Source organism: Sorex araneus, chromosome 1, assembly GCF_027595985.1.
Source record: "Sorex araneus isolate mSorAra2 chromosome 1, mSorAra2.pri, whole genome shotgun sequence".
Lineage (NCBI taxonomy): Eukaryota > Metazoa > Chordata > Mammalia > Eulipotyphla > Soricidae > Sorex > Sorex araneus.
The window spans coordinates 337,848,365-337,865,621 of NC_073302.1; the positions used below are offsets into that span (position 1 = coordinate 337,848,365).

Consider the following 17,257-nt stretch of genomic DNA (forward strand, 5'->3'; position numbering starts at 1 on the left):
AAACACCACACACATAGCAGTCACATGCCAATAAGACTGAGGACTGAGGACCCCATCTACTCTGTCTTGTACCTTCAGAGCCTGCCCTAGCCAGGGACTGGTCCCACCTGACTGATGTCACAGACTGATCGGGCACATGTCCTCTAAAATCTGGACAAGTCCCTCCCTACCATGAAACTGCCCACAGAGCTACAGGGTGGATGGGGACTCCATCCTCTCTTTCCACACTGTCGAAGCCCACCCCTTCCTGAGATTAGTCCCACCTGGTGTCTGTCTGTTCTCCAGACACAAAACTGTGTGGACACCAGTGCATCCATGCAAACACCATGATCTCTTATATTTTGGCTAGATGGCTAGAGTATTCCTTTTTCCCATACAGTGTACAGCCTTAAATCTCAGTTAATTCTGATCAGTAACTAGTTGACAATTTCTGGGGCATATTAAAATAGTACTACATATTAAGAAAAATATCCTGAACAGCAGAAGTGGTATTAGTAGCTGTCTAGTATAAATAGCTCAACAGATCAGTTCTCAAGTAACTGAGAATCTAACCTGCTACAACTTGAAGAACAATAGGGAAACTAAAGAGCTCTCAGCAATACTCACAGATTGGGACAGAACCCCAGGAAAGTCCTCAGGCCCATCCAAACACTTGATGAGGACCTAAAATCAACCCTCAGTACACTAGCAACGGAAATTAATCAAGCACTTGCTAGTGAAATTAAGCAATCACTATATGAGCCAACTCAAACAAGAAATTTTTTAGAGTATTAGAAATTCTACACAAATAATGGGGCTGGAGCCATAGCACAACAGATAGGGCGTTTGCCAGCATCCCATATGGTCCCCCAAGCATTGCCAGAAGTAATTCCTGAGTGTAGAGCCTGGAGTGATCCCTATGCATCATCAGGTGTGACTTGAAAAGAAATTCTATACAAATGAAAATGAAGGAGCTAAAGAGCACACTAGCAAACCATACTGGCAGAATCTCCTAAGGGGAGAACTGCATAGGTGAATGTGAAGACAAAATATAGGCCAGCATCAATAAGAAAGTGGAAAACAAAAAGATAAACAAAAGAACTGAAAAAATAAAGACAAGAAGAGTAATCTCTTAATCACAGGAATACTAGGAGGTGAGGAAATGGGAGAGGGGAAGAGCAAGTGGTGGATGACATCATAACAGAGAACCACTGCCTTCTCTGGAGAGAGGCAGCAGCAAAGATATGAGACCAAAAGACTACAAACAATATAGACTCAAACAGAACAATACCAAGACACATAGTAATTAAAACAGCATAAAACAATGAGAGAACTTCTTAAAGCAACAAGAGAGATGAAAAATCTTAAACATAAGGGAAATAACATAAAAATCATAACAGATCTCCCATATGAAGAGGTACATGCAAGATAAGATTAGAATGACATATTCAAATTACTGAATGAAAGAAAACTTCAACCTAGAGTCCACTACCTTGCAAAGTTTTCATTTATAAGGAAAGGAGGGATAAAATCATTCTCAGACAAACAAGAGCTCATGGTATTTGTGATAACTAAACTGGTGGCAGGATCAGTGATGGAATATGGCATGTCTTAAACACAGCCATGGAAATCAAGGTGTTTTTATAAAATCAAATTTGTCTTCAAATCAAATCTGAAGATTCCTTGCTATATCACAGGGAATAAAATGACATTCTGAAGTGGACAGACTGAAGTGACTAAACCAATCCATAATGCTCAAGGGTTAGAATGGAGAAGATATGAATAGAGATAAAAAAGCACAAGTGAAATTATGATTGATATTGGAGTTTCTCAAACTTATTTAGCCTTCTGCCACCATTTCATAAAAGAAATCACTCAGGAAACCTACCTTCCTCAATCAAACAGAAAGAATCTTCTTATTACACCCAAGGGTGTAACAGGTTACTACTGTTCCCTGGACAGTTACAGTGCCATTCGGGGGACTATAGCACCTACTTAGGAAAATAATGGTCTATGTGATACTAATAGTGATGGATACCAACTATTCATTTGTTCAAACTCTCAAAAAGTAGGAAACCACATGTAAAAGAATGGGCTTAGACCTCGACCTGACACCATGCACAAAAGTCAGATCAAAATTGATTAAAGACCTCAACATAAGGTACATTGAAGACAAGGTTGGCAAAACCCTCCAAGATATTGAGGATAAAGGTATCTTCAAATATGACATGGAACTAAGCAATCTAGTAGAAACAGAGATCAACAAATAGGACTACATTAAACTAAAAAGCTTCTGCACCGCAAAAGATACAGTGACCAAAATACAAAGACTATCTACAGAATGAGAAAGGATATTTACACAATACCCATCAGATAAGGGGTTGATATCAATGGTATATAAAGCACTAGTTGAACTCTACAAGAAGAAAATATCCAACCCCATCAAAAAATGGGGCGAAGAAATGAACAGAAACTTTACCAAGGAAGAGATACGAATGGCCAAAAGGCACATGAAAAAGTGTTCTGCAGCCACTGCCCCTTTCCACGTCCCGAGGGCCCAGCCTTTCCCGTCCGGCTCCGTCCAACCCGGCCGTTTTGCAGGTAATCAGGCCACTCCCAGTCATGCCTCCCGGGTGCCCCCCGGTTCCCACGCGGCCGCCTGGCCATCGGACCCTGAGCCACTGCCCCTTTCCACGTCCCGCCGGCCCAGCCTTTCCCGTCCAGCTCCGTCCAACCCGACCATTGTGCAGGTAATCAGGCCATTCCCAGCCACGCCTCCCGTGTACCCCCCGGTTCCATGCGGCCGCCCCACGTCCCACGAGCCCCTGCAAGGAAGAAACTGGGGCGTGGCCTCTATCTCAGGGGGCGTGGCCTAAAAAGGGGCTGCGGTTATTCTTTCCTACCTTAGCACATTAGGTATAGTCTTCTTGCTTTGAAAATCGTTTTAACCTATCTAAATCACTTATGCGAACTAGCCCATTAGCTTACTTCAACTCTAGAAAAATTATCAGTGAATAAGAGAAGCTTAGCAAAACCTTTGTAAAGAGAACTTAGCCTTAAGTCTTCATTAAAGACCCCACATCAATCAGGAAGAAACGCCTGAGTATAAGAAAGAACTCTAGAATAGGAACAAAGCTGCCATCAGCAATAGCACAACCAGATCCCCTCTTTCTCTCAGCAAGAGGGAGTAGGAATAAACAACTACAAAGTTCCAATTCTATACTCCATAACAATATGAAGAAGCAGCGAAAATCCCCTCCATGAAGAGAGAGAGAAGAAAAGATACCAGAAACCTCAAAAGGGGCTACCAACATCTACGACCTCTCAGATAAACAATTCAGAGAGGAAATTTGGAGGAGAATCGACCTACTCCAAGCAACTATGGAACAGACGTCCAATAAATTAAGGGAGGAGATGAATGGATCACTGGAACGTTCTACCAAAAAAATGCAGAAAGAAATGAGAGCAGAAATGAGAGCAGAAATTTCAAACCTTCGAACGGAAGTCTCACAAATAAAGCAATCGGTAGATGAATTAAAAATCTCAGTAGATGCCCTCAACAGTAGAATGACTACAGCCGAAGACAGAATCAGCGACCTAGAGGATGAGCTGCAGAAAGCTTACAGACAACAACAAATAATGGCGAAAGACCTCAAAATGGCTATAGAGCGAATCAAAGCCCTTGAGGATAACTTCAAGAGGAACAACATAAGAATCATTGGAGTACCAGAACCACAGGGAAGTAACCCCAACGAAAAAAATACAGTCATAGAGATCATTACTAAGAAATTCCCAGAGCTGGAGAAGGCACGCATCCAGATACAAGGAGTCCAAAGAGTGCCAGCAAAAAGAGACCCAAATAAAAAGACTCCGAGGCATATCATAGTCAGAATGGCAGATGCTGTGGATAGAGACACAATTCTACAAGCAGCAAGGTCAAAGATCAAAATCACATACAAAGGAGCACCCCTCAGATTTACAACAGACCTGTCAGAGGAAACTCTCTGAGCCCGAAGACAATGGTGGGACATAGTGAAAAAACTCAATGAAATGAACGCCTAACCAAGAATACTTTATCCGGTTAAACTCTCACTCAAACTGGAAGGAACCATACACTATTTCTCAGATAAACAACAGCTCAGGAACTTCATAGACTCAAAACCAAACTTAAAAGAGGGTCTAAAGGGGCTACTGTAAGCTAAGGAGGAACCCCATAAGAACAACTAACCCCACAGAAAGATGACACAAAACCCTATCACAATAATCTCTCCCAATGTCAATGGCCTAAATGCACCTATCAAGAGACACAGAGTGGCAAAATGGATCCGGAAATTAAACCCAACATTCTGCTGCCTGCAAGAAACACACCTGAACAAACAGAGTAAACACAGACTCAAAGTCAAAGGACGGAAAACAATCCTGCAAGCAAACAACTCCCTTAAAAAAGCTGGAGTGGCCATCCTAGTATCCGACAGTATAGATTTCAGGTTGAAAAAGATTAGAAGGGACAGCGAAGGCCACTTTCTATTCATCAAGGGATATGTACAACAGGAGGAAATCACACTCTTAAACGTATACGCACCCAACGAACGACCAGCTAAATACTTAAAACAACTCCTTACAGACCTCAAAGAGGACATCACTAACAGCACAATAGTAGTCGGAGACTTCAATACCCCCTTATCATCTCTGGATAGATCAACAAGAACAAAACTAAGCAAGGAAATACTGACTCTGAAAGAAGAAATGGAAGAGAGAGGCCTAATAGAGCTATACAGGGCTTTACACCACAAAAAGAAAGAATACACATTCTTTTCCAGTGCACACGGAACAGTTTCCAAAATAGACCATGTACTGGGCCCCAAAACATACCTCAATAGAATTGGAAAAATAGAAATTGTATCAACCGTCTTTTCAGACCACAAAGCGCTGAAGATAGAAGCTAACCACACACCGACACGGAGAACCAAATCAAACACCTGGAAACTAAACAACTCAATGTTGAACAATGAGTGGGTCAGGAAGGAAATCAAAGAAGAAATCAAAAAATACTTAGAAACAAATGAAAATGAGGACACAAGTTATCAAAACTTATGGGACGCAGCTAAAGCCATGATAAGGGGAAATTTTATAGCTCTCCAAGCATTCCTCAGGAAGGAAGAAAGGGCCCACATAGAGAACTTGACTTCACGGCTCAAGACCTTAGAAAAGGACCAGAAAAAGGAACCCAAATCAGAACAAAGGAAAGAAATAATAAAAATTAGAGCAGAAATTAATGACATCGAAACCAAAACAACAATCTGAAAGATCAATGAAACAAAGAGCTGGTTCTTCGAGAAAATAAATAAGATTGATAAACCGCTAGCAAGACTCACAAAGAAAGAAAGAAAGAGAGAGAACCCTAATAAATCGAATCATAAATGAAAAGGGGGAAATCATAACAAAAACCAGTGAGATTCAAAAGATCATCAGAGACTACTTTGAAGGTCTATACGCCACAAAACAAGAGAATATAAAAGAAATGGATGAATTCCTTGATTCCTACAATCTCCCAAGTCTGAACAAAGAAGACTTGGAATACTTGAATAGACCCATTAATGTTAAGCAAATTGAAACTGTAATCAAAAATCTCCCCAAAAACAAAAGCCCAGGCCCAGATGGATTCACTGGCGAATTCTTTCAAACATTCCAAGAAGACCTGTTGCCAATTTTCCTCAAGCTTTTCCAGGAAATTGAAAAAACAGGAACATTCCCAAACAGTTTCTATGAAGCACACATCGCCCTAATACCAAAAGCAAACAAAGACACCACTAAGAAATAAAACTATAGACCAATATCCCTGATGAACACCTATGCGAAGATCCTCAACAAAATACTAGCAAATAGGATCCAACAACTCATCAAGAAGATCATACACCATGACCAAGTGGGATTCATCCCGGGGATGCAGGGATGGTTTAACATCCGGAAATCAATCAACATAATCCATCATATCAACAAAAGTAAAGATAAAAACCATATGATCATATCAATAGATGCAGAGAAAGCATTTGACAAGATCCACATCTGTTCATGATGAAAACTCTCACCAAAATGGGTTTTGGAGGAACTTTCCTCAAGATAGTTGAAGCCATCTACCACAAGCCTACGGCAAGCATTATCCACAATGGAGAAAAACTAAGGGCCTTTCCTCTAAGATCAGGCACAAGACAAGGATGCCCACTCTCACCACTTCTCTTCAATATAGTACTGGAAGTACTTGCGATAGCTGTTAGACAAGAAAAAGAGATTAAGGGCATCCAGATAGGGAAGGAAGAAATCAAACTCTCACTATTTGCAGATGATATGATACTATATCTAGAGAAGCCTAAAGCCTCTACTAAGAAACTCTTAGAAACAATAGACTTATACAGTAAAGTTGCAGGCTACAAAATCAACACCCAAATATCCATGGCCTTTCTATATACAAACAATGAGGCAGAGGAAAGGGACATGAAAAAAGCAATCCCATTCACAATCATGCCCCCAGAAAATCAAGTGCCTCGGAATCAAGGAAGTAAAAGACCTCTACAAAGAAAACTATAAAACGCTACTCCATGAAATAAAAGAAGACATGAGGAAATGGAAACATATACCTTGCTCATGGATAGGGAGAATCAATATTGTCAAAATGGCAATACTCCCCAAAGCATTATACAGATTCAACGCCATCCCTATAAGGATACCCATGACATTCTTCAAAGAAACGGATCAAGCAATCCTAAAATTCATATGGAACAACAAAAGTCCACGGATAACTAAAACAATTCTTGGGAAAAGGATGATGGGAGGCATCACCCTCCCCAACCTCAAACTTTACTACAAAGTGGTAACAATTAAAACAGCATGGTACTGAAACAAAGGCAGACCCGCAGACCAATGGAACAGGGTGGAATATCCCTACACACAACTCCAAATATACAATCATCTAATCTTTGATAAGGGAGCAAGAGATGTGAAGTGGAGCAAGGAAAGCCTCTTTAACAAATGGTGCTGGCACAACTGGACAACCACATGCAAAAGAATGGGCATAGACCTTGACCTGACACCATGCACAAAAGTCAGATCAAAATGGATTAAGGACCTCAACATCAAACCACAAACCATAAGGTACATTGAAGACAAGGTTGGCAAAACCCTCCACAATATTGAAGATAAAGGTATCTTCAAAGATGACATGCAACTGGCCAACCAAATGGAAACAGAGATCAACAAATGGGACTACATTAAACTAAAAAGCTTCTGCACCGCAAAAGATACAGTGACCAGAATACAAAGACTATCCACAGAATGGGAAAGGATATTTACACAATACCCATCAGATAAGGGGTTGATATCAATGGTATATAAAGCACTGGTTGAACTCTACAAGAAGAAAACATCCAACCCCATCAGAAAATGGGCCGAAGAAATGAACAGAAACTTTCCCAAGGAAGAGATACGAATGGCCAAAAGGCACATGAAAAAGTGCTCTACATCACTAATCATCAGGGAGATGCAGATCAAAACAACCATGAGATACCACCTCACACCACAGAGACTAGCACACATCCAAAAGAACAAAAGCAACCACTGTTGGAGAGGATGTGGGGAGAAAGGGACCCTTCTACACTGCTGGTGGGAATGCCGACTAGTTCAGCCCTTTTGGGAAACAATATGGACGATACTCAAAAAACTAGAGGTTGAGCTTCCATTTGACCCAGCAATACCACTGCTGGGAATATATTCCAGATGAGCAAAAAAGTATAGTCGAAATGACATCTGCACTTATATGTTCATCGCAGCACTGTTTACAATAGCCAGAATCTGGAAAAAATCTGAGTGCCCTAGAACAGATGACTGGCTGAAGAAACTTTGGTACATCTATACAATGGAATACTATGCAGCTGTTAGAAAAAATGAGGTCATGAAGTTTGCATATAAGTGGATCAGCATGGAAAGTATCATGCTAAGTGAAATGAGTCAGAAAGAGAGAGACAGACATAGAAAGATTGCACTCATCTGTGGAATATAGAATAATAGAATAGGAGTCTAACACCCAAGAATAGTATAAATAACTACCAGGAAGCTGTCTCCATGGCTTGGAGACTGGTCTCTCATTCTGGGCAACTCAGAGAAGGGAACACCAAGTAAAATGTAGTCAGAGGTCATGCGGGGGAGGGGTGACGCATGCCGAATGTAGACTAGAGACTGAACACAATGGCCGCTCAACACCTTTATTGCAAACCACAACACCTAATCAGAGAGAGAGAACAAAAGAGAATACCTTGCCATAGTGGCAGTGTGGGGTGGGGGGAGACGGGACTGGGGAGGGTGGGAGGGACGCTGTGTTTACTGGTGGTGGAGAATGGGCACTGGTGAAGGGATGGGTTCTCGAACTTTGTATGGGGGAAACATGAGCACAAAAATGTATAAATCTGTAACTGTACCCTCACGGTGATTCACTAATTGAAAATAAAAGATAAAAAGAAATTATCTACCATAAAAAAAGTAGGAAACCACAAGTTGACCCCCATGTAAATTATGTGTGTTGAGCTATGATGATTTGACAAAATCATGCAATTTGCAAATCTATGCAATTCTGTCAAATATAACAAGTGCACTGCTTTGGTACAAAATAGTGTAGGGAAATGTTCTGTGAAATAGCTGAGAAGTCACTATGTGATATGTCTGTACTTCTCAATTTTTCTGTGAATATAAAACTGCTTTTAAAATGCAGCTTTTTAAAATTATATATTTTATTGAATCACCACGTGGAAAGTTACAAAGTTCTCAGGCTTATGTCTCAGTTATACAATGCTCAAACACCCATCCCTTCACCAGTGCCCATATTTCACCACCAAAATCCCCAATATACCTTACACCCCCCAACCCCCTACCCCTGCCTGCATAGCTGATAAATTTCACTTCATTTTCTCTTTACCTTGATTACATTCCATATTTCAACACAAAACTCACTATTGTTGTTGGAGTTTCCCGCCCCCCAAAAAAAACAGCCCTACTGACAAGGAAGCATTTGATAATTAGTTTTCCATTGCTGAGAATGATGAGATATGATTCTGTATCTTGTTTAGGATTTCTGTATTTTAATGGGGCTGGAGCAATAACACAGTGGTAAGACACTCACCTTTCACACAGCTGACCCGTGTTCAATTCCTCTGCTCCTCTCAGAGAGCTCAGCAAGCTACCGAGAGTATCACGCCCTCATGGCAAAGGCTGGCAAGCTACTCATGGCGTATTCGATATGCCAAAAACAGTAACAATAAGTCTCACAATGAGAGACGTTGCTGGTGCCCGCTCAAACAAACAATGAGCAACAGGGTAACAGTGACAGTGACAGTATTTTAGTAATTAAGTCCAGGGAGATTTATGTTAGAAATTGCATGATTTCCCTTCCTGGAGCAGCATGGGGCAATGGCTTAGTTCACAGTCTAGAGACATGGCTGCAAGCAGTTGCTGGGACCAAAAGCAGTCTAGCTGGCCTCCGAATCATGGTTGATCAGCAGCAGAGTGGCCACACAAAAGTGTGGCCACTAGGGTCGAATCTTGGCCAAGTGTGTGCCTGTATCACCCCTGACCCGAGACTGCCCACGTGTCCTGCTGTTTCAAGTTTGTAAGTCTTTTTTTTTTCTCCTTCCTGTGCCACCAAGTTTGTACCTGCGTAATAGTCCTCATAATATGACGGATGCCATGATGCTTCTCCCAGAAAAGGGAAAAAAAACCTAGAAAGAAGGATCTTTCCCCTCCTCAGCCGGCGTGGGGCTGTGGCTTAGTTCACAGTCTAGAGACATGGCTGCAAGCAGTTCCTGGAACCAAAAGTAGTCTAGCTAGCCTCCAGATCGTGGTCAATCAGCAGCAGAGCAGCCGCACAGAAGTATGGCCACTAGGGTCGAATCTCGGTGGAGCAAATGCAGTTTTTTTTTAAGATAGATAAAACCAACACTTTCTCTCAATGTCCTGCATTTACAAATTCAAATTATAAAATAATTTCCTTCCTTTAACAATAAAGTTAATGCATTTAGTGAAATATTTAACATTTAATACTCTGTAAAAAAGTGTCCAAGTCCAATAATATATCTATATAGAGTTTTCAAAACTTATCTGTAATAAATTCTTTCAGCTTGGTATTGAAGTTGGATATAACAGAGCACATACTAAAAACTAAATAAGGGTTAAATAAATAAATCAGTGGTAGAAATGGTGTCTAAAATAGATTTGAGGTAATATAAATCATGTGCTTACTTACTCCATGGTTATTGCAACGAGCTGTACAAGTACGTGCTCTATTCACAAGCCATCTTTTTTCTAAACATTTTCCATTGTAACAAACCTAAAGAAAAACACATACAAAAATTTCCAAGTTATGAGAGTTTGGATATTTTAACATTTTAATCAGTAAGTTTATAATATAAAGCCATAGTCATTCAAAGATAAAATCTGTACTGAAGCTCTTAATTAACTTTCTCTGACACCAAATTTTTTGTACTAAATTTTTTTTATTTATTTAACGTTTTTTCTATTTCTCTTGCTATTTTTCCTTTGGGGCATGTAGCATTTTAAAGTTTATTTTATTCAAGGATTTCTGAGATGTCTAAGTAAACTATGGACAATGGTTGAATGTAATATAAACTATTTCTAAACTAAATCCCCTGAAGTTTTGACAGTGGTAGAAATCCGTGATACACAAGAACCAGTGACAAGGCATGACACTAAGATCCAGAAAACTTCACCAGCAGCAAAACAGGGGACTGCAACCAATTTTACTTCATTTCAAAGCAACCAATCATTTTAAAATTATCAAAATTCAGTTACAATAAAATACAAGGGTGAAAGCATATAACCAACTAATTTATTAGATTTTTTTTCAACAGAAACTCTAACGAAGGGCTAGAGAGATGGTCCAGTGGGTAAAGTGCTTGCCTTGAACCCAGGTGTTCTGGGTTGATCTTATGGTCACCTAAGCAGAACCAGAAATGATCCCTAAGCCTAGGGTATCACCAGTGTGGCCCAATAACAAAAGAAAAAAAGACAAGGAAGGAAATAGGAGGAAGAGGAGGAAGAAGAGGAGGAAAAGGAGGAGAAGGAAGAGGAGGAAATTCTAGAAAAATGAAAGCATAATTTTCATTATGCTTCTTAGTAGAAATCACACATCGGAAGACAATAAAGTATTTACACTATTTAAAACTCAGCATGCCCATCTCTATATATCTGATCCTTGGCTTGCTCCTCTGCTCTTCTGGGTGAAGACAACCTCACAGAGCCATCCTAGGCCACTTTGAAACTGGAAGTGGATCCTCCTCCCTCCCTTCCAGTTCAGTCCTGGCTGCCTCAGTATCCCATTTCTACCATCTCAGAGAGCCCACCTCCACATCTCCTGAATTGTGAAGTAGCACATGCTCTCCTCATTACATATCACATAGCTCATATTAATATCTCCCATCACTGAGTAAAGTAGGCAAGTAAGGGAAAGAGCAATACCCAGCCTAATCCCTCAGAGACTCCCATGGCCAGACTCCCAAGGACTTATCATTAGCATAGCAGGAACACAGCAAACACAATGGAGGAGGCACACAGAAATCCACCAAACTCAATGGGAAAAATAATACAAAAGTCTTTAGCAGTAACCATAAGTTCTGTAAACTCTCAAGGAATGACTTTAGTGACACCATATTGAGAATAGTTAATGAACAAAAAATGATGACATAGCAAAGCAGAAGAAAGTGTGAGAAAAAATGAGAAAATTACAATTAGAAGTGGGGGCTGGAGCAATAACACAGCGGGTAGGGCGTTTGCCTTGCACTCGGCCGACCCGGGTTTGATTCCCAGCATCCCATATGGTCCCCTGAGCACTGCCAGGGGTGATTCCTGAGTGCAGAGCCAGTAGTAACCTCTGTGCATTGCCAGGTGTGACCCAAAAAGAAAAAAAAACAAAACAAAATACAATTAGAAGTGATAGAAATGCAAAGTGTAGTAGCCATATATATATATATATATATATATGTATGTATATGTATATATACATATATATATATATTGCTTTTTGGGTCACACCCAGTGATGCTCAGGGTTTACTCCTGGCTCTGCACTCAGGAATTACTCCTTGCGATGCTGGGGGTCCATATGGGATGCTGGAAATTGAACCCTGGTGGGCCGAGTGCAAGGCAAATGCCTTACCCACTGTGCTATCACTCCAGCTCCAGGCTATATTTTTGTAAAAAATCAATAGAAGGCCTCCGAAACCCATGAAGGACTTAGAATTCCTAAAGAGTAACTAGACTTTATTCTTCTTTAAAACCTAGTAGTGTGCCTTCTGTAGCAAGCCTACAGAAACAGATACGAACATTTTCATAGTAGACTCAAAGAAAGGAACAAAAGCTTATGCTATGGCCATATTTTCATGTTTCCTTAAACACTCTGCCCTTCTTGGGCCAGGGAATGCTTCTTTCATCCAGATCTTTTTTTCTTTTTTAATTGTCTAATTTATCTCATTTTTCTTTCAGACTGATAACTTTGAAACTCAATAATCCATTGCCTGGGTCACATTAATATTAAGTTAGAATGAGATTTTAGTTCCTTACATAGCAGGTTCACACCCTTTCTCAGCAAGAATCAGTTAAAAAAACAAATCTTCACAGGTGAAACCCTGTACCACTCACAGATTAATCTGGAGTGCAGCCTGGAGGTGGGGGAGTAGAGGAAGGGGATTATTTCAAGATGGTAGATAGAGATGGGCTGGAGCGATAGTACAGCGGTAGGGCATTCGCCTTTCACGCGGCCGGCCCATGTTTGATTCCTCCACCCCTCTCGGAGAGCCCAGCAAGCTACCAAGAGTATCTAGCCCACACAGCAGAGCCTGGCAAGCTACCCATGGCGTATTGGATATGCCAAAGACAGTAACAATAAGTCTCACAATGAGTGACGTTACTGGTGCCTGCTTGAACAAGTCGATGAGCAATGGAATGACAGTGACAGTGACAGAGGCACTAAACAGCATCCAAAAGAATGAGAAAGTCATCTCTTTGAGATGCAAATACTGAGATATTTGAGATGTAAATACCCAGAGGGTGGACTCCTGGGGGCGAGGAGGAGAGAAGAATATACAGGAGAAATTACTAGCCATGAAGAAGATGAAGAGACCACCAAGAGAGCAAGGCTTTCCTTGTGATAACTTTTATATAGAATAACTTTTATGAATTCAGAGTGCTTTAGGCCAAGAATTTGGAGAAAATGTATATAACCTTCTCCCAAAAGCTAATCTCTGCTTTTTCCCCTCTGGAGAAACTGTATTCTCTCTTGAGTAAGTATCTCATGCTTTCTCTCCCCTCACAATTCTCTATGTAAATTAAAAACCACTTTGCTTCACTAAAAAAAAACCCTAACAAAAACAGAAGACAACCTGACAGTTGAGATTAAGGTATTTGCATATCACTAAGGGGTAAGGGGGCATGTTCTTTTGAGTTGGGAGAGTAACTGGGGACATTGGTGGAGGGAAGGTCACTCTGGCGGTGTTGGAGCACTCAATGGCTGAAACAATTGTTTTATGAATAACTGTGAATCACAATGTTTTAACAAAAATGTTTTTTAAAAAAAGATATTTGCACTTCATTATCTGACAATGGGTTGATGATATTCACAATATAAAAGATATTAGCTCATTACACACTCAATATAAAATAAGAAGCTGAATGGAAAAAATATCTTATGCACTTCTGAAAAGATGACTTACAGCTGGTTAACAGATATGTTATAATAATCGACATAGCTTATTGGAGAAATACAAATTTTAAAAATCACAATAAAATATCATTTCGCACCCATAAGAGTGGGTTACATTAAAAAGATTAGAAATACTGTGACATGAAGATGAAACATGGGTCTCTTAGAGGACATCTAATTTGATGGAGTCATTTAAAATATAGTGGGGTGACTTCTTAATAAAATTGGAAGCTCTTAGAATATATTCAAAAGATATTAAAACACTAATTCCAAAGGGTATTTTTGCCACTTTATAAAATGTATTATGGAATGCTTCACAAGTTTGAGTATTATCTTTGCAAATCTCCTCTGTATTGCTCCAGTTTCAATATATGCACTGCTGAAATGAACACTTCACCCCTATGTTTTTGTAGCACTAGGCTATTCGGCGCCCATGCCGCCCAAACCTCTTGAGCTCTCCCAAACCCAGCTCACCAGCTCACCTTGGACCGCGTGCAGCTCAACACACCAGGCAGAGAATTCTGCGCGTGGCCCCTGCTGGACATCTTGGGCTGTTTTTTGCAGGACTTGGGTAGAATGGCATTACGGGGCACGTGGGGGGGGGGGGGGTGGGCACTGCCGCCCGACCAAGTCCTGGCACCTTCGGGCATGGAGCCTCGGCCACAGTGCGCTCAGTGGCTCATCCACTACAGGGTGCTGCCCGCCAGCCACTGGGTGACCTGAAACTTGGCAAGGGTGTTCGACCTGGCACAGACCCTCCTCCATGGGGTCCTGCTCTGCCAGCTGCTCAACAACCTCCAGGCGCACTCCATCAATCTCAAAGAGATCAACCTGAGGCCCCAAATGTCCCAGGTGTTGACCAGAGACGCAGGTAGGTGCCTATTTATCAGCATGCAGATCATTAGGACACACCAGCCAATCAAAAAGGCTGGGAACACCCGTAAGGACTATTAGAGTAGGTCCCAAAAGCCTCGGTCCCTCTCAGAGAGCCTGGCAAGTTACAGAGGGTATTCCATCTGCAGGGCAGAGCCTGGCAAGCTTCCCGAGTTGTATTTGATATGCCAAAAACAGTAACAACAACTGTGCTCTTCATGTTTCTGGAGCGAGCAGGTGCCATTCGGCTACACTAATACACAACAGACACAAATAAAGATGTTACTGGTGTCCCCTTGAGCAAATCAATGAACAATGAGATGACAGTGATACAGTGATGCAAGTATTCACAACAGTAAAACAGAATCAACCTAAATGCCCATTAACAGATTTTTAAAAATAGATAAAGAAGCTAAGGTATAAATATTCAGTGAATTACTATTAATCGTAAAAAAAGATAAAACTCTGCCCTTTGGAACAAAGTGGATATAACTTGAAGGGGTTATACTAAAAGGAACTGAAAGACAATTTTCAAATTATTTCACTTATATTTGGGAAATGGATTACTGAAGTAAATAAACAGTCAAAACAACAAAACTAGCTACTATACTGCATCAAAATAGTTATCAGAGGGAAAGAGAGAGAGCAAAAGTGGGAGTGGTAAGCAGAGAGATATTTTTGGTGTTAGAACGACAACAACTGAAAGTTTAGCAGATGAAAATGATGGAAATAATACATCACTTCGAAGTTGAGGTTAAAACCTTCTATTCCAATACCATCAGGAATCAAATGAGATTTAGAAATAATTTACTTGTTCCAGAGAGGGATCAGCTTAAATATAAAAAATTACAGTAATTATCAATTTTAATAGCCATCCAATATTTTATTACTGTGTGCTGAGCGTTGTGATAAGAACTATATATGGTTATTTCATATAATGTCGAGAACAGTTCCATATAATAAATGTTATTATTTCCTTTTTATATGTAGTTTCAATATCTCAGACTGGTTAAGTAACTTGCAAAAGGTTCAAAGTAAGACGTGATGTAAAGCAGTTTTATTTGAATTGTGCTTTGATCTAAGGCTCCACAAAGAGATGCATATTACTAAGTATATATTTTTCATCTCCAAGAATAAAATAAAATGTTCACGCTATCAGAGTTGCTAAACTAAAATGCATTCCAGAATCTTTTGCCTATTCAAACACTTGGTTTTTCCTTCCTCACAACATTGAATTCTAAAGGGATCAAATATTCCCATTTCCCACAATATTTGGAGACCAATATAAACATAATTCTCTTCTCTTTAACCAAATATATAATACCACACAGCATTAAAATGCATAAAAATTTGATGCCTAAATATTTAGAATTATATTTATATATAAAAATAAGTTTTAAATAATTTACCCTATCAGTGTCACAATTAGCACCACTCTCAACTCTCATAGGATCCGGATCAGTGACAGGCACTCTGTAGTCTATAGTTACACATAAAGTGCCTTTTATATAGGCATAAATCACAGAAGCATTGTCTCGATGGAAAGGAACTGTAGAGGGGTAGGTACAAATTAATCTTCCACATATAAGATCTCTGCAAAAATTTAAAATATGATTATTAGACACTAATAATTTATTAGAAGTATCTTAGATTTTCTTTCTTTAACAAAACTAAAGAATCATTCTCCATTTATGAGCCTATGAATCTAAGTAACATGCAATGTTTAACATTAATATTTAAATTAAAAAAATAAAAATACAAAACCATTGATGTAAACTTTAGATTCAATGTAACTTATGGTCTCATATTCACTATGCAGAATTTATATACTTATTTCCAGTAAGTACATTATAACAAGACATAATAATTAGCATAATATAATCAGACTACTTATTGCTCAACAAGTAGTCAATAAGTTTAAGTATTTTATATTCTTTTGTAGAAAAACAAAAGACAGATATGTAGTGACCTCTATGCACAAAGATCTAATATTAGTATTCAAATTCTACTAAAAGGGTTACAAATTAAATAAATTCTTAGATATTTTACAGAGGGATACATTCTAGTTCAGCAGGTAGGTAAAACCTTAGAACAAAGATACTTTTGAATCAAATTATAAATTAATAAATTAATAGAAATTAAACAGGCAGTATTTCTAAATATAAGTAATAGCATAAATGAAGGAGGCATCAAAGTATATGGCTAGTTTTTGCAGTTTGCATTCCGTAAAGACCATTTTTACTTTACAGGTTAATATTCATCCTGGTGACTGGTACATACTAGGTTATTGTAAAGTTTAATAGGTCATTTTTAATTATGTACTGAAGCTGAAGTAACACAGTTACAAGCTCATTCATGCTCATTCTTGTGACAAACAAAACTGCTGCCCCTCCATCCTACCAGAGTGCTCAACCCCCTCGACCACAGTCCTGGCATAACTTCTGGTCTACCTTTTCCTTCCTTCCAATTCCTCTGCACACCCACCATCCAGTGCTTGGTTATATGTTTTGTAATTAAAGGTCAACACTTTGTCATTTTTAATACTATCTATTTCTTTTATTTGCTTCTCTATATACTACATATGGATAAAACTATCTGGCATTTTTCCTCCCTCTGACTAATTTTGCTTACCATGATCCCATTAGCTCCA

The 17,257-nt window shown here is 39.6% G+C and overlaps 1 protein-coding gene across 1 annotated transcript in view; it reads right to left on the bottom strand.

Annotated features, from left to right (window-relative positions):
* ADAM32 (ADAM metallopeptidase domain 32) overlaps positions 1-17,257 on the bottom strand; it is a 167,561-nt gene that overhangs the window by 40,313 nt on the left and 109,991 nt on the right. Inside the window, exons 16-17 of the mRNA XM_012932332.2 lie at positions 16,017-16,200; positions 10,261-10,348 (exon numbers count right to left, since the gene is read on the bottom strand). Coding sequence (XP_012787786.1) covers positions 10,261-10,348; positions 16,017-16,200 — 272 coding nt within the window. The remainder of the gene's footprint in view (positions 1-10,260; positions 10,349-16,016; positions 16,201-17,257) is intronic.